Source organism: Myodes glareolus, chromosome 6 (assembly GCF_982192425.1).
Source record: "Myodes glareolus chromosome 6, mMyoGla1.1, whole genome shotgun sequence".
NCBI lineage: Eukaryota > Metazoa > Chordata > Mammalia > Rodentia > Cricetidae > Myodes > Myodes glareolus.
This window is the reverse complement of record NC_142031.1, coordinates 15110514-15128256: the sequence shown is the minus strand read 5'-3', so window position 1 is coordinate 15128256 and position 17743 is coordinate 15110514. Positions and strand designations below refer to the sequence as shown.

The 17743-nt window shown below is 52.7% G+C and overlaps 1 protein-coding gene across 1 annotated transcript; it reads left to right on the top strand.

The window, feature by feature from the left end:
• The first annotated feature begins 497 nt into the window (after positions 1-497).
• Tas1r2 (taste 1 receptor member 2) lies at positions 498-15527 on the top strand. Its single transcript, XM_048426690.3, has 6 exons — positions 498-954; positions 2720-3020; positions 5847-6623; positions 7992-8201; positions 12782-12905; positions 14139-15527. Exons 1-6 carry the CDS (start codon positions 767-769, stop codon positions 15065-15067), a joined length of 2529 nt encoding a protein of 842 aa, XP_048282647.3. The 5' UTR covers positions 498-766; the 3' UTR covers positions 15068-15527.
• The last annotated feature ends 2216 nt before the right edge of the window (positions 15528-17743 follow it).

Sequence of the window (17743 nt, the reverse complement as noted above, 5' to 3'; positions counted from 1 at the left end):
GATGCCTTCTAACATCCCATGATACTGAATGAGGAGCTGTGGAGGCCCAGCCTGTGGGGACCCAGTGCAGACCTCCCCAGCACTCCCCGCCCAGTGTCCCAACAAGGTAGACTGGCTACGGAGCCTGCCTTGAGGAAGGCCCACACTCCCTGCATCCTAAGCTAGCTCAGAGCCCCATGTGTTCAGGAGGAGGGTAGGTTCAGAGGCCAGAATTGAAGAGACAAGAAAAGGTATAAAGGTCATGAGGGTACAGAGTGGAAGGCGGTGGGGGAAGGAACTTGGATGGCCAGGAGTCCCTATCCTGTTCCCTTCTATCCATTGGGTATGCGTGGTGGGGGCAGCTCTGGGTTGCATGTCTACTGGTATGCCTATTTCTTCTCTTTGTGTGCTAAGGGGGGCACAAAACCAATGGGCCAGATTGGCCTCCCTGTGCCCACGGCCATCCCTTCTAACTTCCCTATGTGCTTTGCATGTCCACCACGGCTGGCTGTCGTCTTCACAGCCAGTGTCCACACAGGTATGAGCTCAGGCAGAAGGCTGGGTGTGACCACATCGTGAAGACACCTTGTCTTTCCAGGACACGCAGGCCCCGCTGGGCCCCAGAACTACATCCTGGTCTAGCCTCTGTTCTTCCCCAGAACCTTTAAGGCTGCCCACCTGTCCCCAGGCAGGATCGTCACTATGTAAATGTCTGTGCAAATGCCTCGCTGTGGAGTGACAGGCCCTGCACTGCGGTAGTGGCATCTAAAGCTGTCACTTCGCTGTCATGGGGCCCCGAGCAAGGACACTCCACCTGCTGCTTCTGCTCTACGCTCTGACAAAGCCAGTTGAGCTGATAGAGAACTCCGACTTCCACCTGGCTGGGGACTACCTCCTGGGTGGCCTCTTTTCCCTCCATGCCAACGTGAAGAGCATCTCCCACCTCAGCTACCTGCAGGTGCCGAGGTGCAACGAGTGAGTCCCCGTACAAAGCTACAAGTTGTGGTGGGGACGAGGCATGGAGTCAGGGCCGGGGAAAACATAGTCCTCAGAAGGCCAAGCCAGGGCCTGGGATGCTTCTCCTCATTCATTGCTAACCCCCTAGTCCTGGAGCCAGCCTGCTGGTCTCCTGTGCCTCCCACCCCCTCCCCCTGCAGGATTTGTGCGGCTGAAATTTGAAGCAGTTGTGTTTGTAACCCTGAACCCTAGATTGCCCCTATGTTCCATCCCTGCTAAGACAGGATGTTAAAGCTCACAGGGTCACCACCAAAGCCATCCTCAGCTCCATGTTGGAGCCCTAGGAAGACCATGTCAAAAGCCTTGTCTAGATGCCAGGCAAGGCAGAACCAGGCAGAACGTGGTGTTTGGGTATCCAGTTCAGACATCAGACACTGAGAAGTGCTTTGCAGTTTTCAAGGTTGTGGCTGGGGAGACAGGGAGTGCTTCCAGGCTTGGAGAACCTTCTCCTCCCATCTCTGTGAGCCGTTTGGGGTGACAGCACCACTTAGAGATTGAGTGCACACTGGAGCTATCCTGACCTTGCCCAGGAGGTGGAAGATACTGGGAGATGGGGAAGATGGAGGCAGAGAGGAAAGGCTGGCTAAGGGTTGCCCATGGGAATTCCTCATTTAGATGACAATGAAGAAGATACTTTGGGCTTGAGGCTGGTGATGGGGTGGTCCAGGGACGGCAATAAGCGTGGTGCTAGGTTTTCTGATGCCTGTGGAGATGATGGCGAGGTTTGTAATGATCAACAGTACCAGTGGCAGAGACATGACAATGACACTAATAACGCTGACTGCAGCCATAATGGTGCAGTTAAATGGGTATAGGGACGATGGTGGTGATGGTGAGGGAGGTGGCGATAGTAGTGGTAATGGTGATGGTGATGGTGATGGTTATTGTGTTGTTTGATGGTGGTGTTGATGGCATTGGTGGTTTTGATAGTGACTGTTAACAGTTATAATAATGGTACTTATGCTGGTGATGATGGTACTGATGAGAGCCATTGTGGTGATGATGTAATGGTAGTGATGGTGATTGTGGTAATGATGGTAATATTGGTGGTAATAGTGGTGTAGTGGTAGTGACGGAATATGGTAGTGATGGTGGTAGTGGTGCTGATGGTGGTGATGGTGGTGGTGATAGAGACTGTTGATGTTAGGGATACTATAGTGGTAGAAATAGTGGTAGTAGTGTGGTAATGGTGTTATTGATGATGGTACTGCTGTTGATATGGGCATAGCAGTAGTGAAGGCATATGGTAGGGATAATAGCAGTGGTGGTGATGGTGCCATTGTTGGTGATGGTAATGGTGTGTGGTGGTCCTGGTGGTAGCAACGGTGCTGTTGCTGTTGTTGGTGGTGATAGTGATGTTGCTGGTGATGGTGATGCCGTTATCAGTGATGCTTACAAAGATACAGTAGCAGTGAGGGCTGGGATAGGGAGAGATGATGGTGACAGTGGGGAGGATGGCAATGATGGAGGAGATCCTTGTGGGTGTGGGTGAACAATGATAGAGATCACAGGGCTCACAGTGTGGTCACAGGGACAGTGGTGACAGGATATGGTAAATGCTAGAATCTTCTATAATGCTCCTTGTCAAGCTTTCCCATGTGAGGGAGTGGGGCAAAGGTTTGTCTTATCCCTTCCCCTCCCTGTGGCCCTGCCCCTCCCTCACAGTGTGAGCCCCTCCCCTCCCTGCGGCCCTGCCCCTCCCTCACACTGTGTGGCCCTGCAGGTTCGAACTGAAGGTGCTGGGCTACAACCTCATGCAGGCCATGCGCTTCGCCGTGGAGGAGATCAACAACTGCAGCAGTCTCCTGCCAGGCATACTGCTTGGCTACGAGATGGTGGACGTGTGCTACCTCTCCAACAACATCCATCCTGGGCTCTACTTCCTGGCGCAGGAGGACGACTTCTTCCCCATCCGCGAAGACTACAGCTCCTATATGCCCCACGTGGTGGCTGTCATAGGCCCAGACAACTCTGAATCTGCCATCACCGTGTCCAACATCCTCTCCCATTTCCTCATACCACAGGTGATTCCTGGGAGATGTGGCTGGGGAGGACCAGAGGGCGACTGTCCAGAGGGTGAGACGCTCATCCCTGTCAGCCATGGTAGGAATATGAGCAGGGGCAGACAGCAGTTCAAGCTTAGGAGGCAGGCTGACATACTGGGAGTCTCTTCACCCCTCTGACCTCAGTTTCCCCATCTGTAAAGTGGGCTGATAAAGCTCCATTCAGGACTGTCTGTGGGTTGAAGTGGTCAACCTGAAGGAGTTTTTAGCACACAGTAAGAGGTCTGCACTGCTGTCATTACCACAAACTGCATCTTTCTCAGGGATGAGAACTAAAGAGCATGCTCAGTTTCCCAGCACAAGCCCTGACTCACAGTAGGCCCTCAAGGAGTGCCACCCAGGCCTGGGGACAGGGCTCTTTTGGTAGAGTCTTTGTTGTACAAGATCTGGAGTTTGGATCTTGAACATCTGCATAAAAAGCCAGGACCAGCACTGGGAGCTGAGGATGGGTGGAGACAGGATTCCCTGAGCTCACTGAATGGGCAAGTTTTGTCAAGCTGGTGAGTTCCAGGTTCACTGACAGACCTTATCTCCAAAGTAGAGTGGACAATGATTGAGGAAGATGTTTAATGTTAGCTTCTGGCCTCCACATGTGGGCATATGAATCTATACACACATGCTCACACATATACATGTGTGTGTATAAACACATGTGCCCACATTGTGCACACACAAAAAAGTGCTGATAGGCTGATTTGATTTCTATTGCCTTTTAAATGTGGGGGGTGTGGTCTCTCTACATAGCCCTGACTGTCCTAGAACTCCCTCTGTAGATCAGCCTAGCCTTGAACTCACAGAGATCTGCCTACCTCTGCCAGCCGAGTGCTGGGATTAAAGGAATGCACTGCCATGCCTGGCATCTTTTAAATTGTTTTGAATTACATTTTTTTACTTATGGGGAGAGAACGCACACACATGTCAAGGCAGGTGTAGAGAGCAGGGAACAGTCTGTGGAAGCTGGTTCTCTCCTTCTACCTAGCAGATCTTGGAAGAGTGAACTCATCCGTAGGCTGGGCAGCAAATGTCTTTTCCTTCTCAGTCACATCTTAACAAAGCTCTGACCGCTGTTAATCTGTCACCAGCCACACGGGTGAAAGAGCCCAGTCCAGCAGAGCTGTAGAATATTAACTGAAGATCAGACTGGTACACAGTAGGCTGGCACAAGTATTGGAACTGCTACTGCAGCCCTTACCTTGTAAAGTACCAAGAGCAGGATCAGACACATAGTAGGTGCTAAGTATGTGCTAACATGTTGATGTGCAGTGTCTGGTCCAGGACTGAGCTCATCCCTTTATTCATGGAACAACTGTTTCTTGGTCACCTACTGTGTGCCAGGGATGGTTGCAGGTGCTGAGTAAACACCTGGCAACTGAGCACAATCCCTGCCTACGTGCAGTCTGTCTCCTAAGGGAAGACACAGCCAACATGTGTGGATAAGTGAGTGATGGAGTGTGTTAGAAATGCTGGGGTGGAGGTGGAGGAGCCGGAGGGGGGTGGAGTAGCCGGGGAGTAGAGGTGGAGTAGCCAGAGGTGGAATAGCTGAGGTGGAGGTGGAGGAGCCGGGGGTGGAGGTGGAATAGCCGGGGTGGAATTAGAGTAGCCGGAAGTAGAGTAGCTGGGGTGGAGTAGTTGGGGGTAGAGGTGGAGTAGCTGGAGGTGGAGTAGCCGGGGGTGGAGTAGCTGGGGTGTAGGTAGAGTAGCCAGGAGTGGAGGTGGAGGAGCCAGGGGGTGGGGTGGGGTGGGGGTGGGGGTGTGGAGGTGGAGTAGCTGGGGTGAAGGTAGAATGTTTTGGGTGAAGACTGAAGCAGGCTTGAGAGAACTGGACGTTTCAGCCTGGTGATCAGATGGGCTTGCTGACTGCAGGACAGAGGCTCAAGGGCTCAGGGGAGTTGTGCAAGCATGGGGTAGGGGGTGGAGGGAACGTTCCAGGAAGAAGGGTTGGCAGGTGCAATGGCAAGAGCAGGGAGAGCCGAGCCAGAACCTGGAGGAAAGAAGGAGGAGAGGAAGGCAAGAGGCCATGAGGATGGTGGCTGGGATGGAGTGGGGAGGTCGGTGATGGGTCTGAATGGGCACCCTCAAGAGACAGCTGAAAGGCCTGGCTCATGAGTGTGTGGTATGTGCAGAAGGTCAAGGATGTCACCAAAGCTTTTGGCCTGAAAACTCGAAGGGACAGATTCCCTAGGTCAAGTTTGAGATGGGAGGCGAACATTCCCAACTCCATACCTGAGGTTCAGGAGGGAATCTGGGGCCAAAGCTGGATAATGGGGTCACTGACTTGAAACAGTGTTTGTACAAGAGGCTCAATGAGACTTGTGAGGAGGGAGGGGGTGGTGGAGGGAGAGAAACGAGGCTGGGAGCCTGCATGTCCGGTGCACTGAGACTGAGGTCACAGCAGAGGAGATGGAGTAACCGGGGACCGAGAACTAAGCCTTATGTGGCGGTCTAGGAGGACAGGTGGCCAATAGAGAGGCTGGGACGCTGCTGCCAGGAGAAAAACCGTGCTCAGGATGTGTGGTTGGAGCTTGGTCAGGATTTCTAAGTGGTGGGAAGGAGACAGATGTGTACCACCTAGCCAGGGTGTGACCCACAGTAGGTGCCCCGTCAGCAGCAGCAGCAGGTGATGAGGAGACTGATGTGAGTCACCCAGGCAAGTCATGGTGTATGGTAGGGTCTCATATTTACTAAGATGGCCACGGTGATGGCAATGTAAACACAGCCCTGGGCACTTATGTGTCCCCATACGTCATCAGGGTGGCGATGTCAGCTCCTCTGACGCCTCTCTGGCAGATCACGTACAGTGCCATCTCCGACAAGCTGCGGGACAAGCGGCGCTTCCCTGCTATGCTGCGCACGGTGCCCAGTGCCAGCCATCACATCGAGGCCATGGTGAAGCTGATGGCCCACTTCCACTGGAACTGGATTGTGGTCCTGGCGAGCAACGATGACTACGGCCGGGAGAATGGCCAGCTGTTGACCCAGCGTCTCATCAGCACGGGGGAAATCTGCATTGCCTTCCAGGAGGTCATTCCCGTACCCGAACCCAGTCAGGTCTTGGGGCCCGAGGATCAGAACCAACTGAACAGTATCCTTGAGAAGCTGCGGTGGACCACAGCGCGTGTTGTGGTGGTGTTCTCGCCAGAGCTGGCCCTGAACATCTTCTTCAAGGAAGTGCTGCGGTGGAACATCACGGACCTTGTGTGGATCGCTTCCGAGTCCTGGTCTATTGACCCAGTTCTGCACAACCTCACAGATCTGCGTCACACGGGCACCTTCCTGGGCATCACCATCCAGAAGGTGTCCATCCCTGGCTTCAGCAAATTCCGACTGCGCTATACCAAGCCAGAGAATCCCATGCCCAACAAGACCAACCCACGGGCCACCTGCAACCAGGACTGTGATGCCTGCTTGAATGTCACCGAGTCCTACAACAACACTCTTATCCTTTCGGGGGAGCGTGTGGTCTATGGTGTTTACTCAGCCGTCTACGCGGTGGCCCACGCCCTGCACAAATTCCTGCAATGCGACCAGGTCGGCTGCACCAAGACAACGGTCTACCCATGGAAGGTAAGGGCCTAACCTTGCAGGCACTGGCTCCACCATTGCCATGCTCAGGGACTCAGGGTCCAAGCACAATGCATTCCCCTACCTCCAGATGTCCAACAAGCACAAAGGTCTGATTTCAAATCCCCAGAACCCATGTGAAAAGCTGGGCTTGGCTGTGTGTGCCCATAACTCCAGTGCTGGGGAGGGTAGAGATGGAAGGATTGCTGGGGTTGCTAGCTGCCAACTGAGCTCCAGGTTCAGTGAGAGACTCTCTCTCAAGGGAGTAAGGTGGACACTTGGTGTCCTCCTCTGAACTCTGTGGAATACGCGATACATATACACGCCCCCACAAGGATATACCCACACAGCTTCGCTCTATTTCAGCCATGTCTCCCCACTGCATAGCCTCAGAACCTAGGCCCACTGCTCTAAGTACTTAAGGTTTGAACCGTGAAGTTCTTTGAAAGGCATTCGGCTGCCAGCTCGATTTGACTCTTAAGTGCTGAGACCTTGGTAGCCCTCATCATTGTTCGGAGCGGTGCTGCACTGATCGCCTGGTGCCCATAGGGTGCATCCTTGTGGTTGATCTTTCACACTTAGAAAGACTGAGGGATCTCAGTCCCAGGGATCCAAAGTCACCAAGCCAACTAAGGGCAGAGCTAGGACTGCAATTCAGCTCCGGGCTGCTCTGCTCAGAGCACATTCTAGCTAGCACCCGTTTGGGGAGATGGAGTCAGAAAGAGCTGACCTTGTGGTGTGGGGCAGCAGGAAGGACTGGGTGCAGGGGAAATTCCAGCTGACATTTTCTATTGAGAGGACCTCTGAGGGACGCCCCAGGTGACTTCTAGGAAGGGGGAAGGGAGAAAGTTAGTATTCCCTATTACTGTTCTAAGATTTTTTTTCTTAATATTTTTCTTTTTATGAGTGTGTGCCCATGTGTTAATCTGTGCACCACATATGTGAAGTGCCTGTGGAGGCCAGAAGAGGGCGCTAGACCCCCTGGAACTGGAGTTACAGGTGGTTGTGAGCAGCAATATGGGCGCTGGAAATTGAACCCAGGTCCTTGGAAGAATATTCAATGCTCTTAACTGCTGAGCCGTCTCTCTAGCCCCCATTCTAAGTTCCTAATGTGACTCCAGGACTCAGAAGACAGGGTCCTTCTGCCTCCATTTTTCAGAAAAGGAAATGGAGTCCAGAGAGGTTGGGCAAAGCGTCCCAGAGAGCGGCAGACCTGAGGGCTAGCTCCAGGCACATCAGGCTCCAGAGACCCACCACCTGCCAACTGCCGCTTTCCCGATGCTCACATTTGGCAGGTGTGAAGGCTGATGCACGGCTGACAGGCTCTCAAATGTCTGCTCCTGTCTCTGATGACCTTTCTGATCCTTCCAGCTACTCAGGGAGATCTGGAACGTCAACTTCACCCTCCTAGGCAACCGTCTCTTCTTCGACGACCACGGGGACATGCCCATGCTCTTGAACGTCATCCAGTGGCGGTGGGACGACGGCCAGAATCCCTTCGAAAGCATTGCCTCCTACTCCCCCACCCAGAAGAAGCTGACCTACATCAATAATGTGTCCTGGCACACTCCCAACGACACGGTCAGCTTGGAGGGTAGTGCCTGGGGACTTGTCAAGAAGGGCCCTCAAAGATGCATCAGCAATAGCCGGTGGGGCCTCCATTTGAGGGGCAGGGTCTGGGGTCACGTCCTTCTTTGCCAGCTGAGAATTATGGAGTGTAAGGTGTGCTGGCTCCAGGAGATGGGGGACTGGGGGGGGGGCTCTGCTCACAGCCCAGCGATGAAGTGCATGCGACTCCTATGTTAGCCTGAGGTGATGGGATTAGGCATGTTCCTTGCAGCTGCCAGCAAATAACTGATAAGAAGCATCTTAAAGAATGAAATGTTTATTTCCGCTGGAGGTTTGAGGATACAGTCCGTCGCGGTAGGGAAGGAAAGGCAGCAGGAGCCCAGGGTGGCTGATCACAGTGCATCCACAGACAGGAAGGAGAGAGAGACTGGATGCTGGTGCTCAGTCACGTCCTCCTTTTTATTCAGTCCGGGGCCCCCAGCCCCTGGGACGGTAGTGCCCACACCCAGGTTGGATCTCCCCTCCTCTGCTAAAACTTTCTAGAGACGCCCTCTCAATCACACCCAGAGGTGTTTCCTGCGAAGTCTATGTTTCACCAAGTTGTTAGGATTGCCCATCACGGGGACTGAGGCTACGTAGCGAGACTCTAGGACAACCAAAGAGGACTGGAGATGTATGTAGCTCAGCTGGTTGACATTGCCCAGCATGCATGAAACCCTGGGTTTGAACCCAGCAAACTCAGAAGGTGGAGGCAGAAGGATCAGATATTCAGTTTCATTCTTGGTTACATAATGTGTTTGAAACCAGCTTGGGTTAGAGGCCCAGTCAACAAGGAAGAAAGAAAAGAAGGAAGGAAAGACGAAGGGAGGGAGGCAAGGGAAATGAAGAAGGAAGGAGGGGAGAGGAAAAGCAGGAGAAGGGTATGGCTAGCTGGTAGAGCTCCTGTTCAGCATGCCAAAGACCCTGGGTTTGATCACCACTGAGTACAGAAGCAAACAAACAAATAAGAAAGGACCTCAAGTCACAAGAGCAGTGGTTCTCAGTCTTCCTAACGCTGTGATCCTTTAATACAGTTCCTTATGTTATGGTGACCCCCAACCATGAAATTATTTCATTGCTACTTCATAACTACAATTTTGCTACTGTTATGAATCATAATGTAGATATCTGTGTTTTCTGGTGGTCTTAGGTGATCCCCAAAGCATCATACCTCCAGGTTGAAAACTGTTGCACTAGATTGTAAGAGTCAAGGTCTTAGAGGGGTGGGGGTGGGATTCTGGTACTTAGTGGGGAAACAGACCATGGCAAACCATCTGTTTCCTCTGAAGTCCTCCCGCAGTAAACGAGAAGGTCACAGGAGGAGGGGGTTTGGGTTATAACAAGAAGCTGGGGCACGCAGGGTAGACTGCTGGGCACCCAAGAACAGTCCCGTGTCTCTGTCTTGGCGATAACCGCCAAGGTCCATTTACAACAAGGCAGCTGAGGGCTGGGGACCGTAGGATTGAGGCCTACCATCACTCCCAAGCAGTCAGCCAGAGGTGGAAGTGAAAGATGGTTGCCACCTGTCACTTACCCATCAAATGCCCCCTTTGCCCAGACAGGGCTGCCCAATATCCCAAAGGCTCTGGGGCCTTCCAGGCTCCAGCGGGACAATCTCATGCAGCCAGCAACCCGCTTCAGCTACTGGGCCATGCCTTTCACTCTCTGCCGTGGGGTTGTGGTGTAAGAGGTCCACCTGGAGCTTCTAGGCACTCGGTCACGTGGGCCCTGCAAATACAGGGCTTAGTGATCCACAGAGCAACCTGTGGCCAATCCTGCTGCCCATTTCTCTCCCTTGGGGCACAGTTCGAGTCCTTGGAAGGTGACAGGAAAATGGTGCTCCAGCGGTGATCTGCAAGCAGTCTCTCCAGCCCCTTCTTCTGTGCCTGGAGAATATGTCTGCCATGATTTCAGTCTTTTTAATTTGATTAACGCATGCACCATCGTCAAGCCTGCCTAGCGTCTGTCCTGGGAGATGGCCATGCACACTCGGGAAGGTGCGGCGCTCTGTTGCTGCTGGGCAGAGCATCCTGGTAGAGTGTGCTATTTTATCGTACTGGTCAACTTTACCACTTCATTGTGGATCCTCTGTTTAATTCTCTGCAGTGACTGAAAGTCTGATGTTGCCATGTCCACCTGTTATTTTTGAATACTACAGCTATCATGCTTTCCTTCAGTTCTTGCTTTATGTATTTGGAGTCTCTCTTGTTAGGGGCATATGTGTTTATACTCGCAGCATCTGTGGTTCCTGTGCCAAAGGCTTACATGTCCTTCATGCTCCTTTTTGGGGGTCTCATTGGGTTCCTCCAGAGATTCATCTTTTATTTTATTTATTTATAGATTGAATTTTTAATCGAGTGGGTAAAAATTCAGCCTCAGTCATCAGTCAGTCAGACCATCGCTCAGTGAGTTTTCTTATTGATTCCTCTGTGGGGATATTTCTGCTACTAGTAGGTGAAATGCTCTATGTGCTCCTGGATACCCTCTTCATGCCCCCCACTGCAGCTTTGGAGGCTGGGCTTGGCCCCATGATCCAGTTTCCTGGGGATCTGAGTTGCTGGTTCTCAGTTGGCTCTTCTGTCTTGTCACTGTGAGGACTCCAGGCTCTCTGTGGTCAAGCTGGAAGCCAGCCCGCTCCAGTTTCTCTCAAAGCCCCGTTGACGCTCTCCTATAGAGCCCTTTTTGCTTTAGCACTCTCCGAGGTATTTAAAACTGTCCATCTTATTCATAAAAATGCTCATCTTCAATGCTGTCCTCCAGTGTTGGCATCAATTCCTGCCCCAAGTTTGTGTGTGTGCAGGCATGCATGCATATGTGTGCTGGTACATATGTTAGCATGTACACGTGGAGGCCAGATTTTAACCTCTGCAGCTGCCCTTCTTCTTTTAGACAGGGTCTCTGACTGAGGCCTAGAATTTGCCAATTTAGCTAGGTTGGCTAGGCAGCAAGCCCCCCCAGCTTCTCCTGTCTGCAACTACCCAACACTGGCAGTACAGGCAGGAGCTACTACGCCTGGCTTTTGACATGGTCACTGGGGATGGAACCCTGGGCCTTGTACTTTTGTGGGAAGCACACAACCAATGGAGTGATTTCTCCAGGGCTACCCTCCATGTGTGAGTGCATGGATGGGCGGGTGGAAAACATGATGAAGTCGGTCCCAGGGGTGCAAGGCAGGGCCGATCTGGTCACTCAGGAGCTGGTAGGACATCTTGAGGTCAGAGGTGGGACAGGAGACCTGGCAATGAGTGGTGGGCTATGGCTCCAGATAAAGGACGTGTGTGTGTGTGTGTGTGTGTGACACACGCACACATGCAAGCAGGCACTCGCACACTGAGGCCTGTGCACCTGCACAGCGCATGCTCATATTCCTGGTAGAGAACTCCACATAAGGCACCAGGAACCTAGCAGTGGATTAGATGTTTAATTCTTTTACATTGATGATGATGATGATGCGTGTTGGCAAGCATGCCACAGTGCACACACGGAGGTCAAAGGACAACTTTGTGAAGTCATTTCTCACCTTCCACCTTTACATGGGTTCAGGTCGACTGACTTGGCTGCCGGCTCCTTTCCTAGTTGAGGCATCTTCTCAGTCCACGGATGTTTACTTTTGGCTGCTGAGAATCACTAAAGGTTTTCTCTGAAGTGCTAGGGAGGGCGACAAGTTATCTAGAAATGTCAACTGATGGCTGGGTACAACAAGGACCTGGGTGTAGGGGGTCATGAAGACAGAGACCTCAGACTTGAAAGAGGTCCAAAGAGACAGGGTCAAAAGAGACGGGCTCTGGTGTTGAGGGGGGTCCTTCTGTGGTTCCCTGGTCCGAGCCCTGGGTCCTTCTTGTGTATGCTCATAAGAGACAGTTTTCCTTGGTCACAATGGCTCACCCCAGAGCTGTGGTGCCTGAGGTAGTTCACTCTTTCCTCCCTCTGCCATGCTCTGGCTACACAGGGCTCCCCTCATTCAGACTCAGCCACTTCCTCTTCCTCATCCTCCCTCCTCCTGTTCCCTTTGTGTATAATTCACCCATTCAGCTCACACTTAATGACCTTTCTGTGCTGAGCTCTCCTGCAGTAGGGACAATAGGCATGGACACTGCCCCTGTGTTCGAGTTCCCCTGAGACCCCGCTCTTCAGAAGGACATGCAAGTGGAAGTCTTGATAGGAAAGCATGGTAGCGGAATAGATGGTGACGGTCCCGGCAAGGATGAATCCAGAATCTCTCGAGATCTTTCATGTCTTCCCCACTAAGATCTGGTTTTCCTTTGGCCATGGTATCCTCTGCTATCGATAAGATGGCTGCCAGCACTCCCAGGGGTGCGCTCGATCTTGTCTACATCCCCAAGAAGTCTCTGTCTTAACCCTTGGGTGCTTTACCAGAGGGTGGTGGCTTGGATTAGGTCACAGACAGATGAAACCAAGAGAGTCCTGCAAAGACCCAGTTCTAACAGCTGTTCAGACAGGGCCAGGCTCCCCTCTCCTGAGGAGCATCCTGCTAGGTGGCTTCCCAGAGGATGAGGAAAGAGGACCCATTGTCTCTTGTCTTCCTCCTCCAGATCCCAGTGTCCATGTGTTCCAAGAGCTGCCAGCCTGGGCAAAGGAAAAAGCCCGTGGGTCTCCACCCCTGCTGCTTTGAGTGTATGGACTGCCCAGCGGGCACCTACCTCAACCTCTCTGCAGGTACAGCTCCCACCGCTCCTGCTCAGCCCTTCCTCAGCAGACGTCGGGTTCTGTACATGGCTCAGCACCTCTACTCTGTCCTGGAGTTCTCAGGGGTCCCTTCCCTTTGCCAGGGTCTCTGGGGCCTTCCCAGGGAATGTGAGTATTCAGTGGCCAGAGACCAGGCCTGGGGCCTCTTGTGGTTTCCCATGAAACAAAAGCCCAGGAACAGGTTTCTGTGTGGTACTCTGGGATCAGTCCTCACACTGTGTGCCAAGCACTTTACCCACTGAGCCATCTCCCCAGTCCCGTTGACTAAATTCTTGCTTGGAAGACTCTAGAACACCGCCGACTCCTGTGTTTAACTTCACAGTAGTGTAGCCCAGTTCAGGGCTGAGTGGAAGGCTTTCTCCTGACCTCATTGACCAAGAATTAATTGAGGATTTCACCTTTGAATAAAGACACTTGCTGTGTGCCCAGCAACACGCAGGACCCCAGCAAAGTGACGATCAGGTTCGTTGAAGGCATCTGCTGGCCTGTCTGTCACAGTTGTCAGTGGCATGAAGAGAGGGACCCGGCTTGACCGGTCTTTAGAGCTCTCCACCTCTGGTACCTGCCACAATGTCTGCCGCTCAATGGGGCTGGGGACAGATGGTTGATAAAGGGCTTACCTTGTATATACAAGGGCATGGGTTTGATCCCCGGAATCCACATGAAACAGAGGCAGGCCTGATGCTCATGGAGTCAGTGCTGGGGAGGTTGAGACAAGTGGATCCCTGGGGCTCACTGGCCAGTCAGTTTAGCTGACTTACTGAGTTCCAGGCAAGTGAGAGACCTAGTCTCAATGAGAGAGAGAGAGAGAGAGAGAGAGAGAGAGAGAGAGAGAGAGAGAGAGAGAGAGAATGACATTTGAGGAATAATACCAATGTCTTCCAACGTGTATACTGATGTGTACATACACATACATACACACACACGTGTGCACGCACGCACACACACTCACATGTCCAATGTAGGCACACACACCCCCACACCCAAAATGCTAACTGAATGAGGTCCTTGAGGATGTGGTTTTAGGCCTCTCCCACTAGGGGGCGATATCTTAACAGAGAGGCTGCAGGTGGTGGGGTGGGCATTACTCAGCCATTGCAATAGGAGTCCATTTAGTCTTTCTCTGGCTCAGAGCCCAGGCCCAGAGGACATGGGCTCTCAGGTGGGGGACCGGTTGACCGGAGATGCTGTGGGTTCTTGCAGACGAGTTTAACTGTTTGCCATGCCCGGGTTCCATGTGGTCCCACAAGAACGACATTGCTTGCTTCAAGCGGCGGCTGTCCTTCCTGGAGTGGAACGAGGTGCCCACCATCGTGGTGACCATGCTGGCCGCCCTGGGCTTCTTCAGCACGCTGGCCATCCTGCTGGTCTTCTGGAGACATTTCCAGACACCCATGGTGCGCTCCGCCGGGGGCGCCATGTGCTTCCTGATGCTGGTGCCGCTGCTGCTGGCGTTTCTGATGGTGCCTGTGTATGTGGGACCGCCCACGGTCCTCACATGTCTCTGCCGCCAGGCTTTCTTCACTGTCTGCTTCTCCATCTGCCTGTCCTGCATTGCGGTGCGCTCCTTCCAGATCGTGTGCGTCTTCAAGATGGCCAGACGCCTGCCGCGGGCCTATGGCTTCTGGGTGCGTTACCGTGGGCCGTATGTCTTTGTGGCCTCCATCACGGCCATCAAGGTGGCCCTGGTGGCGAGCAACATGCTGACCACCACCATCAACCCCATTGGTCGGACTGACCCTGAAGACCCTAACATCATGATCCTCACCTGCCACCCTAATTACCGCAACGGGTTGCTGTTCAACACCAGCATGGACATGCTGCTGTCGGTGATGGGATTCAGCTTTGCTTACATGGGTAAGGAATTGCCCACCAACTACAATGAGGCTAAGTTCATCACTCTTAGCATGACCTTCTCCTTCACCTCCTCCATCTCCCTCTGCACTTTCATGTCTGTCCATGATGGCGTGCTGGTCACCATCATGGACCTCCTGGTCACTGTGCTCAACTTCCTGGCCATCAGCTTGGGATACTTTGGCCCCAAGTGTTACATGATTCTTTTTTACCCAGAGCGCAACACTCCAGCTTACTTCAATAGCATGATCCAGGGCTACACCATGAGGAAGAACTAACCTCGCCCACCGCCCTCAGTGGCAGAGACCCCAGCCTGCTGCTGCTGTTCCTATGCCATTCCTGTTGTTTGGACATTTTTACCCACCTGGCGCTTGTAAATACCCAGACTGTGCTCTTCCCTTCTGCATTGTTTCGCCAGTCAGGAGCTGCCGCTCTTTTATGGAAGAAGCCACCCTAGGTGTCCATGGGACGCCATGGACAATCTGATTTATAAGCTTACCGCTGCCATCTGGTGGTCACAGTGAGCACCTGCAGGCTGTGGCCCATGCCTTCCAGCAGGCTCAAGGCTGGTGGCTGAGGCCGGCAGTGGGGTCCAGCATATTCCCTGGCTGTTTTGTGCTTCTGCGTTTCACATCCAGTTCCCCGGGAAGCACAGATCTGGTCTTCTATGTTCTAATGGAAAGCTGGGCATCGTGGGTCCTTCTTTGTTGCTTATGAATAAACTTCCCTTGGGTGAAATCAATGTCCCTTCTTGATTTCGGAGGTTCGCTGAAGGAAGGGCCCAGGAACTCAGTCGGGGAAATTCATTGTCTCTTCATGATGGGTGACCTTGAGCCAACTTGTCCTTGAGCCTACAGTTGTCCACCTCTGAAGTGGGAGCCATGGTTGCAAATGTTGGCGTTTGAGGGCTGAAGAAATAGAAGATGGCACAGGCTTGGTAGGAACTGCAAAGAACTACTCCTCAGGAAGAGGTGTGGGGACAGTCTCAGCATGGTTTGCATAGACAGCCATGATGGGGCCCTGGAGGGGGCCCATGGGTCCTAGGAGGAGCTTCCTTAAGAGAGACAGCCACCACAGATAGCAAACACACCAGGGCTGCAAGAGAACACGCCTTCACTTCTTCGGAACAAGAGAGCTCCTTGTTCTCTGGGGTGTGCAGAGGGGGACACACTCTCCACTGTGCTACCTAGGGGATGCACCAGGAGTCCAGGGCAGAAGGGCATTAGATAAAAGCGAAGTTATAATTCAAGGTTGTTTTAGGCCTGTGTATCAGGGGACCTGGGCCTCCAACTGTAGGAAGAGGGAATCTTCTAGGTTATAACAGGTTTGCTGACCAATGCTCTGTGCTGAGAGTGCTGTGGGGAGGCATGGCCTGACTTCTGAGGGGGCGGGGGGAACTAGACAGAAGGTTCATAGCTTAACAAGAATCTATGTTGTAAGACAGTATGGTAAAAATGCACATAGCAGCTGCTCAATAAATGCCAATCATTACAAATTCACACACCTCTGAAACCACCAGGGATGATGTAAATCTGTGCCTGTGTGTATGTATTCTTTTACATATGGGTCACGTGTATGTGCAACTGTACCTACACACATGTGTATAGGCATGTGGAGGCCAGAGAACAGCATTAGGTGCTGTTTCTCACAAACAATAGTGAGAAGTAGTCTCTTATGGGCCTTGAGTCCAGAGCCCCAAGGATCTGCCTGTCCTGTCTACAAGCACATGCCACCATGCCCAGTGTGGAGGTGTGAATGAGAATGGCCCCCATAGACTTGTATATCTGATTGACTGATTGCCAGTTGGTGGAACTGTTTGGGAAGGGTTAGGAGGTGTGGCCTTGTTGGAGGAGGTGTGTCACTGGGAGCAGGCTTTGAGGTTTCGGGAGCCCATGACATTCCCAGTTAGCTCTCTCTGCCTTGTGGTTATTGTCTCAGCTACTGCCCCAGTGCCATGTCTGTCTCCCTGATGCCATAATCCTACCATGATGGCCACGGACTCCACTACCCCCTGATGCAAATTAAGTGCTTTCTCTTCTAAATTGCCTTGGTCACGGTATCTTTAGTGCAGCAATAGAAAAGTAACTAAGGCATTTGGCTTTTTCTTTTTCATGTAGGTTCTTGGGGTCTCATCCTTGTGTGCAAGCACTTAACAACTGAGCCACCTCCCAGCCCGTACTTTTCAATGTTTGTGTTTCAAGGACCGTCTACCCTGGAGCCCACAGTGCCAGCCCCTGTGGGAACCGTCCCTGTGGGAAACCCAACTTTCCTAAAACTGCTCCTCAGCTCTTCCCACGGCAGCAAACAAGGCTTACAGGCCTCAGTGCTCCCGAGCCAGTGTGCTGTGGCCACCTTTGCACTGCCACACTTGGGACACACTTTGTGCTGCTGAGCATAGCTCTGTCTAGTACACCCCTATCCCGTGGTGAGCCCCAGGCAGGGGCCTTTGACACCATTGTCCGTGTCCAGGGCTCAGGCCTGAGCCCTCGCTGCTCACCGAGGATCAGTTTGAATGTGAGGTTCCAAACTGTTCTCCAGAAAATCCAAGTGGCCAGCTCCGAGGCACCCAGATCTCAGGCAAGGGTGCAAGCTTCAGAGTGGTGGTGCTGGAGCAGGACAAAGGGCCAAGCTTCCTGAGGGTTTGCCACTGAAGGACGGATCTTAGGGAGTGGTCAGTTTTCCAGCAGTTGGGAAGATAGGGCTGTTTCCTTTTATGTTAAAGGACAGAAGTGTGGGAGTGGGGCCAGCTGTGGATGGCATGAAGAAAGATGGGAACATAGACTAGAAGGATAGGCAGCTGGGGCCCTGGGGCAGAGGCTCAGCTCTGGGTCTCTGGGCCTGTCCTTTCTGAGTGTCCCCGCCAGTGTTCTGGGCACAGTGTCCACCCTGTCCCTCTGCTCTGTGGCCTGAGAAGCTGCCCTAGCACCATTTGATCCATGTCCAGTTGTGTCTTC

Excerpts from the sequence above, each read along its gene's own strand:
- Tas1r2 (XM_048426690.3), top strand. The coding sequence starts at position 767 with ATGGGGCCCCGAGCAAGGACACTCCACCTGCTGCTTCTGCTCTACGCT. Across the intron at positions 955-2,719 it reads CAGGTGCCGAGGTGCAACGA|GTTCGAACTGAAGGTGCTGG; the intron begins GTGAGTCCCCGT and ends GTGGCCCTGCAG. Across the intron at positions 3,021-5,846 it reads CCCATTTCCTCATACCACAG|ATCACGTACAGTGCCATCTC; the intron begins GTGATTCCTGGG and ends CCTCTCTGGCAG.